This window comes from Lactuca saligna, chromosome 8 (assembly GCF_052625555.1).
Source record: "Lactuca saligna cultivar CGN05327 chromosome 8, ASM5262555v1, whole genome shotgun sequence".
NCBI classification, from domain to species: Eukaryota; Viridiplantae; Streptophyta; class Magnoliopsida; order Asterales; family Asteraceae; genus Lactuca; species Lactuca saligna.
This window is the reverse complement of record NC_136424.1, coordinates 25,625,674-25,647,764: the sequence shown is the minus strand read 5'-3', so window position 1 is coordinate 25,647,764 and position 22,091 is coordinate 25,625,674. Positions and strand designations below refer to the sequence as shown.

The 22,091-nt window shown below is 34.8% G+C and overlaps 3 protein-coding genes across 3 annotated transcripts; 1 reads left to right on the top strand and 2 right to left on the bottom strand.

The window, feature by feature from the left end:
• The first annotated feature begins 2,587 nt into the window (after positions 1–2,587).
• LOC145011366 (H/ACA ribonucleoprotein complex subunit 1-like protein 2) lies at positions 2,588–3,828 on the top strand. The gene is made up of 4 exons (XM_078970072.1): positions 2,588–2,865; positions 3,098–3,246; positions 3,348–3,463; positions 3,541–3,828. Exons 1-4 carry the CDS (start codon positions 2,694–2,696, stop codon positions 3,707–3,709), a joined length of 606 nt encoding a protein of 201 aa, XP_078826198.1. The 5' UTR covers positions 2,588–2,693; the 3' UTR covers positions 3,710–3,828.
• Positions 3,829–5,254: 1,426 nt separating this feature from the next.
• LOC145008925 (Ankyrin repeat family protein) lies at positions 5,255–8,423 on the bottom strand. The gene is made up of 3 exons (XM_078967548.1): positions 8,104–8,423; positions 6,265–7,866; positions 5,255–5,937 (listed from the first exon to the last, which is right to left on the bottom strand). The coding sequence occupies exons 2-3, from the start codon at positions 7,822–7,824 to the stop codon at positions 5,536–5,538; spliced, it is 1,962 nt and encodes a 653-aa protein (XP_078823674.1). The 5' UTR covers positions 7,825–7,866; positions 8,104–8,423; the 3' UTR covers positions 5,255–5,535.
• Positions 8,424–9,220: 797 nt separating this feature from the next.
• On the bottom strand, positions 9,221–13,282 carry LOC145009098 (serine/threonine protein phosphatase 2A regulatory subunit B''beta-like). Its single transcript, XM_078967765.1, has 10 exons — positions 12,578–13,282; positions 11,523–11,971; positions 11,345–11,450; positions 11,041–11,131; positions 10,613–10,754; positions 10,393–10,540; positions 10,193–10,302; positions 9,949–10,105; positions 9,600–9,873; positions 9,221–9,521 (listed from the first exon to the last, which is right to left on the bottom strand). Exons 1-9 carry the CDS (start codon positions 12,725–12,727, stop codon positions 9,607–9,609), a joined length of 1,620 nt encoding a protein of 539 aa, XP_078823891.1. The 5' UTR covers positions 12,728–13,282; the 3' UTR covers positions 9,221–9,521; positions 9,600–9,606.
• Positions 13,283–22,091: the final 8,809 nt, after the last annotated feature.

The following is a 22,091-nucleotide window of genomic DNA, read 5'->3' as shown; positions in this document are numbered from 1 at the left end:
GGCGAGTTGTTCATACAACTCGACGAGTCTCAGCATAGAGTGTTCTTCAGATGAAAATGAACTCGGTGAGTTGTTCATACAACTCGGCGAGTAGGATGAAGGACTTGGCCTTTAGTTTAGAAGGAGAACTCGTCGAGACAATGCTTAACTCGACGAGTAGAGACGGGTTTATGGTTGGACAAAGGGATAAGAACTCGGCGAGTTGGCAAGTCAACTCGGCGAGTCGGGTCAACTGGCAGTTGACTTTGACTTTGACTCTTGGGTGGTTAGGGGTAAATGGTCATTTTACCCTGAGGTCAGTTAGCAGTATTTGACTAAGGGTTTTGTGGGAATTATAGCCGGAGGATTTTCGGAGCGGCAGCAGCAGAAGACAGTCAGTTCCCACGCAGATCAGCAGCTACTTTGAGGTGAGTTACCTTCCAGTAGCAGTGGGTCTACGGCCACAATGTCGACCCACCAGTAGGATTGTATGATAGATGTTTGTCTCTGTGATATTCATCTAGGATTGCTACTACATGTGATATGCTAATGTGCTAGTATGATATGATGATATGTGCTAGTGATAGTAGGGGAGATAGTCCCCAGTATACCGGTCTATAGGGCCGAAAGGGCGGTCATGCCCAACCATATTAGATAGATTATGAGATATATGTGTTATGTGGTAGTAGTAGGGGGATGAAATAGTCCCCAATATCCGGTCGAGAGGACCGAAGGGGAGACCAACACCCAGATATGCTAGTCAGTATCCGGTCGAGAGGACCGAAGGGGGGGAGGGGGCAAGTTCCCAGATATACTGGTCAGTATCCGATCGAGAGGACCGAAGGGGAGGCCAGCTCCCAGATATCCTAGACAGTATACGGTCGAGAGGACCGAAGGGGCAGGTCGAGCACCCTGATATGCCTGACAATATATGTATGTTATGTGATTGTATGGTATGTGGTATGTTGGGGAAACTCACTAAGCTTCGTGCTTACAGTTTTCAGTTTTGGTTTCAGGTACCTCTTCTTCGAAGGGGGAAAGAGCTGGCGCGCTAGCGACCCATCACACACATGCTCTGTATTCTGCACTATGAGATCTTCTGGGGATTTGTACTCTGACATTATTATGTTTTATGAAAATGTTTTTCCAGACATGCGATATCTTTATAGAATGTTATGATCGGTGAATGTTTTATTTCGAATGTTTTGCTAAGTATATGTTTTTAAAAATGAAAATTTTGGCTCGTATTTTTGGGATGTTACAGATTTGTTTCAGGTATATCTAAGCCCAAGGGCACGTGCAAAGCGTAATATTTTGATTTTATTTTTTTAGAATACCATCCATGCTTATTGTTACATATTTAATTTGTTAAGTAATATTTTGATAAGTTGGATTGTTACATTTTTTATTTGTTAAGTAATATTTTGTTTTTATTTTTTTAGAAGACCATCCATGCTTATAGTTACATATTAAATTTATTTAATTTTATTGTTAAATAATATTTACTTTAAAAATATTATTTATGCTTAAAAATAATGGAAAAAAAATATAAAAGGCTATATAAAATATTTCACAAAACAAAAACATATTTATTAATTAAAAAGTAAAGTTTAAAATTGATCAATATTTAATTAATATTTAGGAAATAATTGATATTATAAAAAACGTTTGAAAAAAATAATACAAACAAATACAAAAAAATAAAAACATTATTAAAAGTGGGAAAATATGTTATCAGGGTAATTAATTTTTCGTTTTGCTCACATTTTGACAATTTTTTTTGTATATATTTAACTTGTTAATTTGTTCATATTTTACTATTATCACATATTATAGCCGGTGATAATAGCAATATGTGAATACGTATAACAAATTAAATGGTCAAATGTATACAAAAATACAAATAGTTACCTAAATGTGAACAAATCGACAAAAATGATTGTCTAATAAGTCATTTTCTCATGAAAATATGGTATATAACTATATAAATAAATTTCTCTTTTTTCCGTGTGGGTAGCATAAAATTCCGTAAATGTCACTTGCAAAATTCTCTAAAACTTATATGAAAATATTTTGTATTTTTCCGCTTTAAGTAATATGATTAGTTTATTTAATTTTCTCACTTATTATATTCGTTTGGTTTGAAAGAACAAAATATCCAAATTTCCATTTTATTATATAACTGAAAACGTAAACGAAATTCAATTGATTTTTTTCATATTTGTTATATGATTTATTAAATTGTTTCTTATTTTTATGCTTATAAATATTTCTACCCACTAATATTATGATACATATCATCATTCTAGCATTCAATTTAATTTAATTTGATATATTTCTAATATACTCTTAATAAGATAGTTTAAAATATATAAAATTATGACACTTATAATTATATTAGTGAGTAGGAATATTTGTACATCTAAAATATAATTAACAATTTAATTTCCCTTGTTATTATATATAATGGAAAACTTAAACGAAATAAAATTGATTTATAGAAAAGTAGATTGTATTTTTGTATATAAACTTTGAGCCATCTTTAAGCGTAATCTATAAAAACAAATAACAATACTAAAATAATTCTTACCGACTTATTCACAAACCAAACCTTAGTGGGTTTAAAGAGGCAAAAGTTCAAGGCAGCCAAAAATACTCTAAACCCTAACAAAACCCTAGTGTTATTATTCGTCTGCTACTCTGCTGTCAACAAAATGCGACCTCCAAGAGGCGGCGGTTTCGGTAGTCGGGGTCGTGGTGGCGGCGGCTTCAGGGGCGGCAGGGATGGTGGAGGCCGATTCGGAGGTGGCCGTGGTGGAAGAGGTGGCGGTGGTGGTCGTTTCGGTGGTGACCGGTTTAACGAAGGCCCCCCTGAGGAAGTTGTAGGTTTGTAATCACCTCCTTCCTCTCTTTAACAATGCTTAAAAAACCTAATTTACACATTTGATCCGAATGACGTTGATTATCTTGTCAACGTATGTGTTGTCGAGCTCAAACAAGTGAACAGACACCTTCATTTATGCCGTTGCATTTTTAAACATTCGAACTGCATGTTTTTATAGATCCGATTAGTTTGATCTGTTAATCTGAGATTTTGACTCTGAATTCAATTGTGCAGAGGTTTCGTCATTTGTTCATGCTTGTGAGGGAGATGCAGTGACAAAGCTCACGAATGAGAAAATACCTTACTTCAATGCCCCAATTTATCTTCAAAATAAAACTCAAATAGGCAAAGTTGATGAAATCTTTGGTCCAATCAATGAATCAGTGAGTGAGACTTGATCATTCGCCATTATCGTTGATGTTTTAGTTAAAAGCTGGTGTTTTTTTGTACTAATATGTGTTCTTCTTTCTGCTTCAATTTTTAGTTCTTCTCAGTTAAAATGATGGAAGGTATTGTAGCAACTTCTTATGGTGCTGGTGATAAGTTCTACATTGACCCAATGAAGCTATTACCATTAGCCAGATTTCTTCCACAGCCAAAGTATGTTTCTTTTCAATTAATTGTTATATTGGATTTGGTGTTATCTTGTTTGTGGTTTTTGAGGTTTGAATTTACAGGGGAGCACAAAGTGGTGGAAGAGGAGGTGGTCGTGGGGGTGGAAGAGGAGGTGGGCGTGGAGGTGGTGGTTTCCGTGGCAGAGGTGCTCCGAGAGGCGGCAGAGGTGGTGGCTTTCGTGGTGGTGGTGGGCGTGGTGGTGGGTTCAGTAGGGGGCGTGGGAGATTTTGATGTGTCTTTTATTTTATGTAGTTCACTTATCCATTGTAGTTTTGATTTTTTTTCTTGGATTTCTGTTTATGACATTTCTGATCTTTCATTTGGAAAATGATGTTTGACCATTTAAAACTGTCTCTATACATATTTCCTGTAACTTAACTGAAATCATGTTAAATTATTATGCATCTTTTTTATAAAATGGGAATCCTTGGATTACTGAAGTATGTTTTTATAAATCATGATATATATTATCAAGATACTATGTATAAAACTCAAATTATTCGTGCAACCACATATTTGGAAAAATGATATGTTCATTCTACATATCTTTTCTGTATCACAAAGTTATTACCATAGACCGAAGAATACTCGTTGATTTATAAAGATTATTTCGACAACATATATCACTCATTGAATTTGGATCGGTTTTGCGGTAACTAGATATTGGCTTATTATACCGGACACTCCTTTTCTCATTGCAAACACAGATAATGTTACCGTTCATTTTCTAAGCAAAAAAGGTTCATCCACGTGTTTTTTGTTATGTTTTGGTTTGCAAGACATCCTAAATCATGTAGATGTTATTGTCATTGTTCATAGTGGTCGTTATGTTTCTATTTCTAAGGAGACAAGTTTTCGCCGGGAATAGTTTTTCGATATATATTCAAATCAAACATACTCTAAGGGTGGGGGCTTGGTTGTTGGACATGAAAGATATAGACCAGGATATAAGTTGTAGATGATGGATTGGTCATCTCTTTAGAATAGCATATAAGAGGTGTAAGTAAAACCGCAATAAAAAATCATAGTATAAGGAGGTGTTTGAGATTGCTTTTTAACAGCATAAGTCCTTTTTGTAGGACTTTTTGAAAAAAAAAAAAAAAAAACTATTTAAAATGTGTTTGGATTAACAAAATAACTTTTGGTGTAATTTTTACATGTAAAGTTACAAAAAATCAGGTTTTTGTGACTTTTTGAAACGTCTCCTTTTCTTCTAGAGATCGAATTACTAAAATAAAAAGTTAAAAGATCAAAACTATAGACTATTACAAACCAAATAGGTCATATGTGTAACTTATAATAATAATAATAATAATAATAATAATAATAAAACAAGTAATAAAATATCAAATCATGGATTCTACTAATAAACTAAGCCAGTTTCTTATCATATACTGTCACGAAGTATCCATGTTTAAATAACTTTTTATGAAAAAATTTCGCATGCCAAAGTTTGTTTTTAGAATGAACAAAATTCACATTTACATCGAGTACAAGTTTCTTACCTCTAGATGGATCTTTACTTGACCTCAAATTTGTCTAATATTATACAACTATACAAGTGGAGTGCTAAAAATATCTTGCATTATTGCATGATGCATGTACTATCTTAATAAAAGTATTGGTATTGCCCATACTTGTCCTCTTAGATTTATATGTGTATTTTTCAAATTTTAATAAATGAAATGATGACTTTATCATAGTACAAGAAAATATCACCCACGCTAACAAACTGTATATAATTTAATAAAAAGAAAATACAAGTAAACAACATAATAATAACAAAATAAAATAATTATCAATGCACCATGTTTCAGAGTCACAAAACATGGTACCCAAAAACCCAACTGAATTTCAATTTTTCAGCATCACATTTCAAATTTCAAAACTAAAATTACAAGTTACAACAATGGAACAACAAACAAGAAGATCATATACCTCTTCTTACTCAATCTCAACAACTTAAAACCCTAAATCCCATCATCCTCAATCAAACCCAATAAAGAACACGATTCATCTTATCTTTTGTTGCTAAATCCAACTCAACTCAACCACACTTATTCCAATTCTTCATTTACTCTGCGTTCTCCACCATTTCCATTTTCAAGATTCCTAGCTGCTGATTGCTGCTTCTTATTATGTTTCTTAATCTTAGCTTTCTTAGCTTTCATCCTACGTTTCTTCTCATTAGCATCCACCCACATGTAATCAGATGGAATATTAAACGGATCTGTTTCATCTCTAAAGCTGCTGCTAGCTTCATTGTCGCTTGATTGACCTCCTCCTTTCATCCATGAGATCCATGAACCTGATCCTTCTGCTTCTTTGGATTTATTAGCATCTTGGAAATGAGCTGGACTTGATAGAGGAGTTGAAAATTCCTCCGATGGAGGTTGTAGCTCCTCGAATTTTGTAAATGTTACAAGAACCCTAATTGTTGGTACAATTGGAATTGCAATCTGCAATAACAGATAGAGATCATGATCCCATTAAATTATGTTTTTGTCATACAAACTTCCAATATTCCCTAATTTACTTTTTCCTTCAATTTTCCCAAGTACACTGTTATTTCCCCAAATATTCTTTGAACAACTTTTTAGTAACAACATTAAGAAGGAAAGGGAAATTTGCAAAAAGTTATGACTTAATGGGAAAAGCCTCGTTTTCCTGTCTTTCTCTATTAAGTCGTTCTTTCTACTTGAAAAGCAATGTTATGCATAAGTAAAGACAAAAAACAATCTATAATCACATTACAAACTAAAGAAAAACAGAGCAAAAGATTATACCTTGACTGGAAACATGCCTTGAGGTAGTTTAGTAGTTAAAAGCTCCCTTAATCTCCTTATGGCCTTAACCTTATTAGCTAAAATATCAAGTAAAGGCAAAAGCTCATCCGTTTTCAATGGAAAATCAGGTGTCAACCATAAAACAGGCCTCAACCCTTTTTTATACTCACTTTCATGCTTACCCTCTGTCACAGATCCTTTCTTCTTTTTCTTCTTACCACTCTTATCTTTCCCCTTTTTACCCTCCCCATTGTCCTCAGATGAAGACTTTTGTTGACTATCATTTAACTTAGAAAACTTCTTTAAAATCTTTGAGTCCTCATGATCATCATCACCTCCACCTCCAGTTTTTGAACCTTTCTTGTTCCAACCAAACCAACCTTTTTTATCCTTTGTTACACCATTTGATTCAATGTTTCCAGATGAACCCGTATGACCATTTTCATGTTCTTCATCATCACAAATCCCATCTGGATTCCCTCCCTTTAGGGCTGAATCCAGTTGCATTTTTTCTTCAGGTGTCAAAACATCATCATATTCATCATTTCCAGTTACCCTTTCGTGATCATTTGTGGAAAAAAGCTCTTCATCTGTCATGGCACCAGGAACCCTTCTTGATTTCACACTCACCATCACATGAAGCATATCAAAAACCTTGCTTTTCCATGGGCCCACAACTTCTGTTCTTTCTTGTCGCCTCCAATTCAAATGAGGAACAAGTTCAGCTTGTGTAACATCGATTCCAGGTCTATACATGTTTGTTTGAGACATTAATGCAACTTCATGAGCAACTTCAGATTCAGAAGGCTGTGCTCCAGCTCCCTCTAATGCGTTTGTGATTTCTTTTTCTTTATGAGAAAGAACGATTAAAGAACCAGGAGGCAATGAGACTTTACCATCTTCAGAACAAAACCCATCTCCTAAAAACATGAAAGTCTGATCAGATCTTTGGATTCTAAACCCATCAAATCCAGCAAGAGTCATATCAGCTCGAAGATTCGACCCACGTTTCCAAATCCTGTAAGTATCAGAAGGAGCGATTCTGCCTATAAACGGAATCACAGAGCTTTCAAAATGGAATGTTATTTCCATGTAAAAATCACGAATCCGGGAAGCAGAAGAGGTGATACGAGGGAGCCTACGACACCATTTAGCCCATGCGAGAGGCTGATAATGTCTAGCGATGATCATGGCTATGTTTTCTTCCCGATTACACACAGCTTCTTGAAGTGCACTCCATCCATTTTCGTTTTGAAGACTCCAATCTGCTCCAGCCGCCATTAAAATCTCGGCTGAAATCGGATCTTTCAGACGAACAGCTAAATGAAGAGGGGTTTCGCGGAATGGAACATCGCGGCGGTCGATTACGGCTGAGACGGCATCGGCATCTGATTCGGCGGCTATTGATTCGGCTTCGGTTGTAACATCGCCTGCTTTTGCTAAGCGAGGGAGGATTGAGATAATGTTCTTGAGGGCTGTATGGTCACCTCGTACTACAGCTAAATGTGCAGGACTATGGGAATACTTTGACCAATCTTCCATTTGAATCTTTGTGTTCATCTACAAATTCTTCCGTAGCATGCTCAAACTCTCTTGCTCAATCTAAAAACAAAAAGTAAAGTGAAGTATAACACCGATAATAAGTTAGATAATTCGACTAAGAAAACAGATCCGTCTTGTTTTTTAAGAAATTATCCCATTACTGAAACCTAAAATCGAAATACTTGACTAGAAATCCAGAAAAAAAACTGAGATGGGTTTTGGTAAAGATTGATACTTTTCAACATAGTTTAGCTCGAAGAGAAAAGAGAAAGAAGAAATTAGCAGAAAGATAGATACCTCTAGGAGTTGAATCGATCTAATGGGTTTTCTTGAATGAGAACTAAAAGGGAAAAAGCGAAAAGCTTTCAGAAGGTCTATCTATGGCGATGCATATGGATCGTCATGTTGGCAACTCACTGACCGAAATCAGATCTCGATTTTTTTTTTCTCTCTCTCTCTCTCTCTCTCCTTTTTTATAGAACAGACGAGTGTATAATGTAATTACTCTAACTCTAAACTCAAAGTAAGAGGGGTGGTTTTCTTCTTTATGGTGATTTTTGCAGACGATTTTTGTTCAAATGGAACAAGGAAACTATGAAAGTGGGCATCTATCTTCCCTTTACTTTTTATATTTCTTTTTTACTTTTTGTTGTTCTTATTTACCCTCTTTCAAGTTTCAAGCTACTCTCTCTCTTCACTCTGTATCTCATGTGGTGCTGATCCTGACACAGCGTGGCAATAAAGAGTTGTTTTTTTGTGATTTGTGAAAGCCAATGTGTTAGTGTTACAACTAATAATCTAAAAGTATTAATATAGATGCCCTTTTGCTTTTTATTCTTTCAAATTTTCAACATTACTTTTGGTGTTTCCAACTTATGCTAATCATATATTTAGATTACTAGACTAAATATGGTTTGGTTTGGTATCAAAGTTATGGGTCTTTTGTTACTTTTTTGAATTATATGAATATTTTATTACATGATCACACAATATATTTATATATATAATGACATTTTGTTTCACAAACTTCTAATCACAAAAGTAACCAAACTTGGAATATATATAAATAAAAAGAAAAGGGAGACATCACATTGGAATTATGCTTCAAGATCTAGAGATTATTCTGTAAATTTTTGTTCCTTTGTGTTTAGTTTACAAGAGTGGATTCTTGGTTATAATCGTTTATCGTATATTGATTGATACAAGTATTTTTTTATTTTTTAGCATTGATTTTGAAAGTACATTCTTTTTAATAAAAACGGACTAAAGATAATTTCTTTTACTGTTTTACATACAATACAATTGACCCTTTTTGTTTAAAAAGAAGAGGTGAAATGGAATTTATATTTTTATTTTGACATTAACAACAAAGACATTCAATTTCAAACATATTAAATACAAACACTAGACCCCATCCAGAAAATGTTTGATGCACAAATTGTATAAAAAGAAAAAACATAAAACATCTATTTGTAGAAGTCAAAGTCAAAGTCAAACAGAGCAACTATTCAAAGGGCACTACTAATAAATGCTTCCAATTAAAGCACCTCAACCTCAAAACAACATCATCATCATCTTCTTCCATTCACCATTCAACTGCAACAACACCACATCATATCATCTACATCCTCCTTCCTCACCCACTAATCCCAAAAACTTTACACCCTTCTATCACCCACAAAGCTTAAATTAAAGAATTCTTCAAGTTCATTCACCTTTCATCCAAAAACATCGATAAGGATAAGATCCAAGATATGTGATGAAGGTGGTAAAAAAGAGGGTAAGTAAGTCACCTTAAAATCAGAAAGGGGCTTCAAGAGATTCATCCCAGACATCTGCGCTACCATTAGAGGCATCTTCAGCATCTTCCTCCATTGAAAGCCGTATGTATTCCCGATGTGCAAACCGGTCCCACTCTGTCAATGTTGGATTCTCACGTTCTTGACGTATCAGAAACGGATCACGTGTTTCAAATGCCATGAATTTGTTCAGATTAAAAAGGATATTGAAAACACTTCCTGCAAGTTTGCTTCCTTTCATATCACCCAATGTAAAATACCCTTCATCCTACACACCAAACCATATTATTATTAGTATTAAAATACTCAAAGCAAACAAAATTAACACTAGTTTATTTATTGCCTTTGGTCCAATCATGTCGACTATTTGACACAAAATGTCTTCAAAAAGAACAGGCTCTTGGGCCATGCATTCCATTCGATGCAACTGTTCTTCATAGAAGAATTGCATTTCATTCCTTGTAATCACACCGTTTGCATCTAAATCTACACACTTGAACCTGAAATCAAATCAAACAAAACTTATTAATAAATAATTCTAATTCTAAATCTAAATCAATCATGAAGAAAGGTAAGTACAGTAGTACCAGTATTCCAGACTTGGCTCTGATGATTTATCTTCTTCGGATAAAATGAAATAAACAAAATCTTCATATCCCATTTTTCCTTCAACATTACTGGTGAACTTTCTGGGTACCTGAGAGAGAGATAAGAGATTGATGGAGAATTAAAAAGAAAAGCAGAAGATAGAAAACAAAAAGAAAAAAGATTAAAAAGAAACACAAACCTGTGAAAATATTCTGTCAACAATTCTGTATGTGAGTGCATGATTACCATATCGTATAAGGTTCTCTTTATCTATCAAGAAATCATGATCCGTGTCCAGCTCCCAGAATTTGCAATAAATTACATAGAAGTGCTCATAAGAGAAATATCTGTAACCAAAAATAATGAATTATAATACTAATCTAGTAAACAAAGATGATGATGATGATGATGATTATTACCTTAAAACTTTGTTAATGTCCTCTTCTTCATCTGCATGCTGCATTGCAGCAACTAAATTTCCACGTTTGAGTTCTCTAAGGGTAAGACGTGAATCACCTGCTCTATTCATGTAGTAGAAAATTCTGTATATAACCGTTTCAGCTGCTCATCACAATTCACACCAAACCAATCATAAACATTATTTTATATCAATAATTACAACTCCAATGTTTTTTTTTTTTAAAAAAAAAAAAAGATTAAAGCAACTAAGATCATGTGATTGGACATTCACGCGTGATTTCATTACTCTTCTATGTTCATTTGCTAAAGTAGATGCACACCAAGTTATTGATTTATCAGCATTGTTTATACTTAATTATGAAAGTTAAGGGTTTGAGCATCATGTTATGTTTGAAGTAAATAAGATATTGATAGAAACATAACATACCATATCTCTCCTGAAATTCGGGTGTACTCTGTAAGAACTCCAAACCTGGATGAGTTGCCAATAGTTCCCGAAGTATGGGTTTAAAATCCTCCTATTGTACAGTTTCCAAACAATCAGGTAAAAGAACACACACCTCAAAATTCAAATACATACAAGAATATCATAATTCATACTATATATAATGCTTTTCTTTTTGGAAGGAATTGATCTATCAATGTGACTACTTGCTGGTGATAATAACATTAAGCCCACAAACAAGGATGTTTTTTACATGACTTAATGGATACAAGAAAGTAAGAAATACCTGAGTGAGATATCTCAAATCAGGCTGTTTCAATATTGTATATATTTGGGTTGCAACATCTTTTATCAACATGTTGCCATTCACCCAATAATCAACAAACGCATCCCTGCAGCCATGTTAAATAGCTCAAATACAAGATAATAACATCAAACACAACTTTTTTTCAAAGAAAGGATACCTTGTGACAACACCAGTGCCATCAACATCAATCTTTTTAAAAAGGGCAGTGGAGAAGAAGGAAGGCAGTTTGCAAATTTCCTTAGTAAGCAGTTTGAATTCATGCAGTTGTAATCCATCTGGATGACCATAGAAAAACTGGTTGCTTTTAAGCAAGCATCTTTCTTTAAGTTCATTAGGAGGAGGAGGACCATTCTGAAAGTAAAACTGAGGAATCAACTCTTTAACTGGCTCACTCAGTACTTTTAAAGGAGACCCTAAAACAGAAGGACCTGCCCTCTGTTTTGTGATCCGAGGAGAACCAGATGAACTTCTTGGTGAAAGTGGAGGTGCACTTCCAGCAGGAAACATGGAAGGTATTGAGTTCATGGAAGAAGCTTTTGGGCTTGAAACTGATCCACTAACATTTAATGGAACACCTGCTTTAGCATTGTTGAACAATGATTTCACCTACATCCATTCACACACAAAATATCATCACCGATTTCATTTCTACACAAGTGTTTTGTAAAAAGCATAACACATGCTTTCAGAATCAACATGGTAACAAGACTGAAAGTGAACTTTGGACACTGAAACCAAAGTTTAGTAAAAGACTATTAAAGTAAAGACCTCATTGATTGTGATTACAAACCTAAGCAACAATTTCTACTAGTAAACTAATTAGACAATGTTCCAAGTCTTGTTTGTTTATGCCATTATTGTCTTTCCTTCAACATCCCTATTTCATAACACATGGTGTGCCTAACATAGCCAACCGACATTTAATGCATGTAAGCCTTCCAAACATTAGGCAAAATACGGGTTTCCAATTGGTGTATGCAGTTTTTGTAAAAGGTTAATGTGTTAGCTCACTCAAGTGACTTAGATGAGATAACTGTTGATCAACATAGTAAAGGGCATTGAAATTCAGAATCTATCAGCAGCCACTTTGCCACCTTAGTCTAGCTACATCTTACAGAAACCAAACAACAGCTAAAATGTACTAAGATGAAGAAAACATCAATAAGATACAGTAATTAGGGACGATAAGAAAGATAAGTCATATAGTATTACCAAAAGAGTTGTTTCCGGAAGGGAAAGCCATTGCTCGAACAGCTTCTCGGCAACATAAGGATTTGACTTAAGAGCCAAAGGAGACACTTCATTCAGCTGTAACAATTCAGGGTCAAGAAAACCCGCATCCCCATTATAATCCATGTCCATCTTTTGCAAATCAATTTCTTTATCGGCCTCTGAATTCAGAATCTATCATCCAGATCTCAAATTGAAAACCCGAGACGATCACTTAACCCTAGTAAACCAATAATAAAAAACAAAAAAAGCGAACCCTCTTCACATCAATCAATTTCGTAGAGCTTCGTGTGTTTTATCCCTTTCAAATCAAATAAACTTGCATTCGGTCCCGCCTCCGAATTGGAAATGACAGGAATCTAGGAGTTTACGGAGGTAGGGGCAACAGATCCTGGAAATCTTGCAACCCTGGAAATTGGAATTGGGTTTGTTGTTTGAATTATGTTAGATAAGATCGGTGGGGTGAAGTGAAGGGTGGAATGAAGATTCTTTGCATGAGCAAGATTGGGAAGAGATAGAGAGAGAGTGTGTAAAACTTTATGTATAAAATATGGGTGTGTATAAGAGCACCTGAAGTGGGGGATAGGGGGTGATGAAGAAGAAGGGTAACTAGGCGACCCAAGGGACGAAGGTGCTGAGCCAAGTGTTGCGTTGCTTTGCGTTGCGAGACTCATAAAACTTTCAAGATTCTAACATCTATCTAATCATTTCTTTAGGTCTTGCAAGATTTTAAAATAATTGAGTGGGATTCACAATAATGATGATTGTAACTAAAGCTTGTTTATGAAATAAATTTTATATTTTTATTGAGGTCAAAATAACGTTTGGTTCTTAAGAGTGGCTCGGCAACATTTCGACATGAGTTGAGGTTGTTTCGATGTATATCCCGTCTTGACATAAATATGTTGAGCTTGACAGTGAAACTCGGTAACGGCTAAAATAGGAGAGAGAATATTCAAATTAAAAACCAATTAATTTTTTACCAATTTTCAAAAAAGATTATCCGGCTTTTTCAACCAAAATTTAAATTTTTAATCCTCTTTCAACTGATATAGATATCAACATCTATCCAATTTTGTATCACACCACGATTTTGAGTATTCTCCATATTTCACTCAAACATTCTTCTTATTTTGGTGAAAATGGTTTCCTCCAACCAAAACATTTCAAGTTGAACCAAAAAAAAAAATACCCAAAACACAACCACTTCAAACCCTTCATCACCCGTCTTCTACCAACCTCAAATGGATCGCATTACAGTTTCACCCTTACTTTCTATTATTCTGGTGTCGATTCATACTACAATTCATATCCTAGTCAATTTCATCCTCGATTCTAATCTCAACCCCAATTTCAATCTCAATCTCAATTACAATCCCAAAGTGATTTCACCCTATTTGAGAACATTCTAGAAACCCAATTCCAATTTCACTCCAACCCTAATTTCAAGCCTATTCCTAACCCTATTTCCAAATCCAATCTCAAACCTAATTACAATCCTAACCTCAACCACATACCCAAAATAGATTCTGAACCCAATAATGTTCAATGTATAAACGTAAAAACAAAATATCAAGCAATAAAGAACAATAAGTAATCAAAAACCAATTGTGATTAAGAACTCTCACAAAGAGAGAATGCACAAGGTGGCTTATTTTACATTCAACCCTACTATAACTTATATACTATGGTAAAACTATTCTAGAATCTGTTGGAAAATATAAGTTAGACAAGGGGAGTTTGGTAATTATCTATTAAAATAGTATTTATTATTAGTATTTATGGTATTTATTCTAGACCGATTAGATCGAACAATTGTGTTGGTTTGAATGGGTTTCATTTGACCGATGCATTGGTTGGGATAGTAACTGTCATTTGACAGTTTAGGTCTATATATAGTACGTGTCCATGTAATGTTCTGTTGTTGCAGTAATTAATAATGAATTGTGTTCTATGTACAAGGCAACCAGTCTTCTTCATTGTTTTCTGTTAAACTCCTCCAAATTTTGTGTTTTTATTTGATTTGTTTCCAAAAAGTGGTATCAGAACCTGGTTTGTACGTGTCGATTACAACAACTAAAAAACAGAAAAGAGTTTATCCTGATGACTTCAACAAGTTTACATGGGGTGCACTCTTAGATGTAACGCCCTAAACCAGGTATGACTTGAAACCCTCGAATAATTCCTATTTTAACATAATTGGTCCATTGAGTACACTACGCATACTTATGAGTACGCTTAACGTACTCTACATGATTGATCGCGGAGGAGCCGCCCATACGTTGGGCGTACGTGTTGTAGCACCCGGTTCCTGGTATGTATTTTCATTCAAGTAATTATAACATTTTATCCTGGGACTCGGCGAGTTAAAGGTCCAACTCGTCGAGTAGAATCAACTTTGGACACGGGAGTTTAGTGGCCTACTCGGCGAGTCGGCAAACCGACTTGACGAGTAGGCGCTGTTTGGATAAAACCCTAAATTTGAGGGATTGCACCCTATTTAAACGTCTTAATGCAGCCTTCATCGTCCCTTATGTTAACAGAGCACCTCATACTGAAACCCTAATCTTTTTATGAAGATCTAAGGCCCTTTTTGGTGATTTTGATAGTTTGTGATCACAAGAAAGAAGGAAAAGCTTGAGAAGCCAAGAGGAAACCAGGAGATTTTGAGTTTGTGCAGAATCTACAGTTCCTTAGAAGTATAAAGCTTATACCTTGTTCATTCATGTTCTAGATCCTTTTTTGGAGTGAATTAGGGCTTTTAGGAACCATTTTTGGTGACCAATAATGAGTGCAAGCATGATTGGGGGTTAAGATTCCAAATCCAGGGTCCTTAGGGGACTACATGGCCTAAAGTGGCCAACTTTGAGAGCCACATGCACCTTTAGACCTCATTTTTGTGTCCATTAAGCTTATACTCCCATGCATGCACGTAAAGTTCATAACTTTACGTGCTAGATCGATCTTAAAAGCCCATATCTGTCTTTTGGATGAGTGTTGTACATCAGAAATCGAGATATAAGACTTGGATAGCGCTGACTCGTCGAGTTGTTCTTGGAACTCGTCGAGTCCAGGGCTTGAGTCCCCCGTCTGTTAAGGTTCAAAGGAACCCAGTTGAGTGTTAGAAGGGTCTTGGAAGGGTCCAGAGGAGTGACTCAACATACTAGACTTAGCCATAGACCTGAGAATCATAGGACTCGGCAAGTGCATGAACAGACTCGGCGGGTCCAATGCAATCTCCCAACCCTTTGAAGATAAACTCGACGAGCTGTTCATACAACTTGGCAAGTCGCAAACTGGACATATTCATAGGATGAAGGTGAACTTGACGAGTTGTTCATACAACTCGCCGAGTCGGATGAAGGTTCATTCGATGATATTATAGAAGGAAAACTCGGCGAGTCTTTACTAACGTCGACGAGTGAAGTTAGGAAGGGGTCAGATGAAAAAATAGGGACTCGGCAAGTTGGCGGCCCAACTCGGCGAGTCAGGTCAATTGCGAGTTGACTTTGACCAGGATATTAACTTTAACCAGGGGTAAAATAGTCATTTTACCCTAAGAGTAGTTATCAGCTTTGTTGGATTAATATCTAAGTCCATAACTATATTTGGTATGTACTTGACCTGACCCGGCATGGTCCATTTGGGTTGCATGGCATCATGCACTTGGATAAACTAAATGAGAGAAATAAGACACTTATGGTTATTAATATATTATAAGTTCTAATATATTAATAATAAGAATACTAATATTTAAGTAGTATTGATCAAGAATTAATTTAGAATTAATTTTGTGATCAAAAGAAGACTAGTTAAATATATGGGTTGATTGTGTAAATCATCCATAAATTATATAGTGGGCCAAAGCTCTATGGATAATCAAGTTGAGTTAAACCCATAGGATGCTCCATGGAGGTTACATAACCCATGGGTCATGGAAATGAAAGGTCATGACAATTGGGGTTTACATGGTGTAACCCTAATTGTAACACACTATATAAGCATCATATTATTCACCAAAATTGCCCATTAGTGTGTGTAAAAGAAGGGCTAGCCTAATTCATGAAGTGTGGATTTCTCTCTAAGTTATTCCAATAGCATTTGATGTTGTGTGAGCCATTTGAGGTGTCACATTTGAGGAACTAGGCACTCAAGCCCCATGGAGTCAAGCTACACTACAAGAGGTATGTATTCTATCAATATTATTACCCAAGTATCTATGATTGTATGCTAGATAGGGTAATACCTTGGAATATTAGTATTTGCATGTATATTAGAGAAAACATAGATCCAAGGTATTTAGGGTTGCATGTACACCATAGGAGTGTTAGAATGCTCAAAACCCAACAGTGGTATCAGAGCCTAGGCTTGTTTTCTTGTTATACTTGCAAAATTGGCTGAAAAATCAAAGTTTGGAGCTGTTTGCACACTAGACTCGCCGAGTCCATGAAGGGACTCGACGAGTCCAAGGCAAAAAGCATCCAACTCGTCGAGTTGGTTCGTGCACTCGACGAGTTGGACCCCCTGACAACATATATTCGATTGTTTTGGCTGGAATTGGACGAGAAACATTACCCTAAGATGTTTGTGAACTTATAAACTTGTTTTTGATGTGGTAATGTTCATACTAATCCAATTCCAAAGATAATTGTCAATAGATTCATGTGTTGTATTAGTTTAAAAGTTATGCTAATTACATGAAAAAGTTTGATGTGTATTGTCTTTGTTCATATGAGTTGCTTAAACTACTAGATAAGTTAATTGATTATGTGTTTTCAATCCATTTTAATCTAAGAGAAGATTCTAAAATGTGTTTGTGTAACGTGTCCTCAAGTTACATGAAAGGTCACATTTAAGTTTCTTAAAACTCATAAAAGATGGCAAAGGTTACAAAATGAAGAGTCTTGTTCTCATTAAATGGTTTTATGACTCCATAACTTGTCCTCAAGTTATGGAGGTTCAAAAGTCACTTCATTAAGTAAATGTGTAACCTTAATTAATTCCATAAGTTATAAAATAAAGAAAAGGTACATTCTTTTATTAGTTTAAAGTCTTCCATAACTTGTCCTCAAGTTATGGAACTTGAAGAGTCTTTTAATTAAAACTACTTTAAACACACAAGTTATGGAATTAATTAGTTTTGAATAGTTTCAAAACTTTCCCTCACATTTTGGAATTTGAAAAGTTTTCACTTATGAATACTTTAATTCCAAGTTAGCCCTTAGAATTTTAAAAGTTAAAATTCAACCTTTATACTTTATAATATTATAAGTTAATAATATATATATATATATATATATATATATATATATATATATATATATGTATAAGAGTAAAGTCAGTCTTACCGTTAGTAGGCCTCATTCACGAAGCCGATCTATAAGGGAGGTATAATGTTACTGTCTATAAAATGACAGTTTAATGGGTTTCCACTCTCACCCACCGCTTCCTTGACTAGTGGAAGGTCGTTAGCCGAACGGGTAGGACAAGGACTAGAATTCGCTCTTCATTAAAAGTATTAATGATAAATACTAAGTAACTAAACTCTTATAAATACCCAATCTTAGTTACTTAGGAAAATGTGAATAAGGTGCTAATCCATGAAATTAGACTTTGCACTTTGCTTAAGTCGGTTAGTGAAGCGTGTGTGGTTAACCGACACACTAACTCGTATTTAACAAGGTAGGCAAAGGGTAACTTAATGTTTATCATAGTATCGATGGAGTGTGTGTGGTTAACTGACACATTGATTGAGGGGTAAACACTTAAGGGTACCAAGTAATTTGCATGGTTACTTCACACCTTGTTTTATGATCCTCGGCTACCCAGTCACAAAACCTGAAGGGCACACTCGAGATTGAAACATGCCATTGAAAAATTCAATGAATCTCAAAAGATCTAGGAGTTTCAAATCCAATTCAAACCTAATAATACATTTCGTTTATCTTGGTGGAAGTTGGTGAATGATCATTCACCTACCTTCAAATATTTTATAGCTTGGATTACGTCATCCCTCTTCTAAGTTATAAAATAGTTTGTTGGGTTCTAGCCTTAATATTTCATATTAGGTGTCATATTAAGGATTTTAGATCAACTACCTTGAATATCTCCCAAAAGATGTCTAAGTTAAAACATCTATGATCTTTCCAAATCTCTTGGAACTTTACTTCTTTCACCTCCTCCAATTATTCTCCCTAACCCACAAGTTCTTAAAAATTTTAAGGTCACTCAATCCCTATTGGCAAGCAAGGTCTATGCGTAATCACATCTTGGAGATGAAGTCACATATTGAGAAGCCGGGAGAGTTGGGTGTCAAAGTTTAAAGGAAGTGGATGTTCAATCACTTTCTAAGTCACATAGTGAATTCCTTTGGAACTCTTATGAAATAGACTATGACAAAACCCTTAATGATCTTATATATTTGCTTGGTGCTGCTAAATCAGAAATGATTTGGTGTACTAGTAAAGAAAATTTGATTAGGAGATCAACTTCCCAAAACTTTATGGACAAGGACAATAGTGACAAAGGAAATCCAGAAAAGCTTTCTCTTCCCAATGGAAAGGGATTGGCCATAGTCAACTTGGTTGACCAAATGGTAAAGAGAAAGGCTAAGTCTGAGATAGTCCCATGTACTATTACCTAAGGTTCAATATGTTTCTATTGCCAAAGGAAGAGTCTTTGGCTACGAAGCTTCCAAACTTACCTAAGGATGGTAAAGTCAATAAGTTTGACTTTATTTCAGGTAAAGTCCATTGTCTAACTCTATTAAGTTCCTACTTGGAGATTCTTATTACATGATGTGATTGGGTCACATGTTGATGTTTTAAGAACCAAAGAAAAGTAAATAAACTTAAAGGAAGTATATGTTGATTCTGATTGCGAAGATGGATTTCGATCGCATGGTTCGGTGATCATAATTTTTGAGCTGTTGCTTAAGAGTTATGATATATTTCTTAGGTATAGATAACAACAAGGTTTTCATATGGATTGTAAGGATAAGGTTTTCCGCAAAGTTTTAAAATAAAAGGAAAAGTTTTTTGATTTCATTTATTTTAAGTATCCTTACAATGCCATTTGTGGAAAAATTGTTGCTTATAAGATTCCATTGATAACAATATTGAAAATGGATTTGATTCTTTCGTCTGTGGTAGTGTCTAATTTTACCAAATAAGGAAAGATTCTCATCACCCAAGTTTAAATTGGACCGAAACTTGGAATCATGCAAGTTGTATAGTATGATGAATGAGAACTTTCATCTTTGGAAAATTAAGACTAATTCCTTGTTCACATGTATATATTAGTCAACGGAAGGACAAAGGGATCGGGTAAACTTGGGTGTGTGCTGGTCAGGTCCACCACAAAGAATATTCGTCATGATTTACTAAAGCTTAGTAAATATGGTTACAAGTTTAATTATAATTCTGAAACATTGAAAATGCTTCAATGTATGGCAGAATGATTGAGAAGAATCAAATTTGGCAGAAAGATAAAAGTTTCTCAAATCTGAAAAGATGGGAGAGTACTTTAGTATCATGTTTATGATCATATTAATGATTAAGATACCATATCACAATTGATCCTCTAAGGTCATCTTAGTGCATTCTTATGACTAAGAAGATGAGTCATGAATTGTTGAAATGGTTAAATCAAAAAAATGAGTCATACTTCGTTCCAAAAACAATTCATAGAGTCATACTCCAAGATTGTAATTTGAGTGACATATCTTAAAGAAGGTTTATTAACACTAGTCAAATGTAAGAGTAAAAGGTTATCTACTCTTGTATATTTGAAATTGGTAAGTTGTGATGTTTTGGATAAAACAGAGACCAACTTAGACTAACCGCGTGAAGTGTTTGTCTTGATAAAGAATCCACACTATCTCTTGTATATTTGGCAAGTGAGTCTTATATGTCAAGAGGACAGTGGGAGTCCTAAAGCTCTTGAAAGTTTCAAGACCTAATCAAGAATAAAACCTGAAATTATTCACTAGCACACGACTTGAGGTGTATAACCTATCGTGTTGACATTTATGTGCCTATTCAAGTTGACTTTGCATAGTAGTTCTGAGAGTTCTCAATTAGTTGCACAACTACTTGGAAGCTATGGCAGACCCTTGTGCTGTCAGGTGGCAAGAACTTAAGATTGCACAAGTTCAATCCATATGAGTTTGAATTTGTCACTAACCTTGTCTTGTGATTACGGTTTTAACAAATTCATATGGGTAGGAACTCATACACCATAAAAATCTAAGTGCCATAAGGTTTCTCTCCGATTCATGAAAGTGATGGTGAGGAAACACTTTCACTAAGTAGATTTTTTTAAGTAGATAGCAATTGTGATATTTGCATTCTCAAAGTCATTAGTGGAGCGTGTGTGGTTTACTGGCACACTAACATGGACTTGTGAGAAGTGACAAAGGTCTAAACAATTGAGACTATGATTACGACATTCCTTTTCATAGTTATGAAATTATGTAGACACGTCTGAGAGCTATCTAAGATACGGTGTATGATCATGATAAAGTTTTATCAAAGCAATCTGGTATCAGAAATCTGAACTTTAGTAGGAAAGTCAATAAAGTATTGATTTCTAGAAGTCTAACTGATTTCTGAGTACATGTCAAAGCTAGTGGGAGCATAAGTGTTATGCTAATAATCATCATGTTAGTGGGAGCATGATAATTATGATAAGTATCGGAAGTTAGCAATGTTAATTATAGAAAACAAAAGTTCAACTTGTGAGGTTGCAATGGTTGAAAAAAGTTGTTTTGCTATAATTAAGGGAGAAAAAATTATACTTCATTTCAATTCTAAAAGACTTAGATTGAGATTTTAATCATTTTCGTCAAGAATATATATATATGAATTTCATGTTAGATTGGTTCAACTGAAATTCTATATATTGCGTTCTCAAAATTTGGTTATGATTACAACATCCCTCTTCATAGTCAAATTTTGAAAACATGGCAAACAAAAATTATTGTAGCAAAAGACTGGTCTAGAATCATGTCTTTATGTGAGACATCATGAATCGTGTCCCGTTTGCTTTGGGTACAAGATCGATTGCATGTGCTATAATATTTATCCTTTCTAAATTTTCAAATGCCTTGGGACATTAAGGGGAAAAAAGGTCTAGAATTGGATATGACTAAAGTGATTAAGCAATTGTCGAGGACAATCTAAGGTTTTACCAAAGATTGGTTGCTCAAGGACAGTTGGAAGTATATTGTTAATATTGGAAGGACCGTATTGACATATTTTGGAAAAGAGACAACTCTTGTTCGGAAGTAATAGTCAAAATAGGTGGAAGTTATATGTGTAAGATTAGAAAACTTAATGCAAGAAGGATATTCAAAGCAATGTGCTTTGAGACTTCGTCTCCATGGAATTAATCTTCATTGGAATAACCTGTAATGACTATTGAAAAGTCTTTGTGACTTTGTACTTATTCATTACAAGAGGGTCTGTGTATATAAGTTTAAAATCTAAACAAATTT

Bases quoted from the DNA above. Each gene is read 5' to 3' on its own strand.
- LOC145008925 (XM_078967548.1), bottom strand. From the start codon at position 7,824: ATGAACACAAAGATTCAAATGGAAGATTGGTCAAAGTATTCCCATAGT. The intron at 5,938-6,264 runs GTATAATCTTTT...CTGTTATTGCAG, and splicing joins AAGGCATGTTTCCAGTCAAG to ATTGCAATTCCAATTGTACC.
- LOC145011366 (XM_078970072.1), top strand. From the start codon at position 2,694: ATGCGACCTCCAAGAGGCGGCGGTTTCGGTAGTCGGGGTCGTGGTGGC. The intron at 3,247-3,347 runs GTGAGTGAGACT...TTCAATTTTTAG, and splicing joins TTGGTCCAATCAATGAATCA to TTCTTCTCAGTTAAAATGAT. The intron at 3,464-3,540 runs GTATGTTTCTTT...TTGAATTTACAG, and splicing joins AGATTTCTTCCACAGCCAAA to GGGAGCACAAAGTGGTGGAA.
- LOC145009098 (XM_078967765.1), bottom strand. From the start codon at position 12,727: ATGGACATGGATTATAATGGGGATGCGGGTTTTCTTGACCCTGAATTG. The intron at 10,106-10,192 runs GTACTACTGTAC...ATTTGATTTCAG, and splicing joins GAGCCAAGTCTGGAATACTG to GTTCAAGTGTGTAGATTTAG. The intron at 9,874-9,948 runs GCAATAAATAAA...TTTGGTGTGTAG, and splicing joins TCGACATGATTGGACCAAAG to GATGAAGGGTATTTTACATT.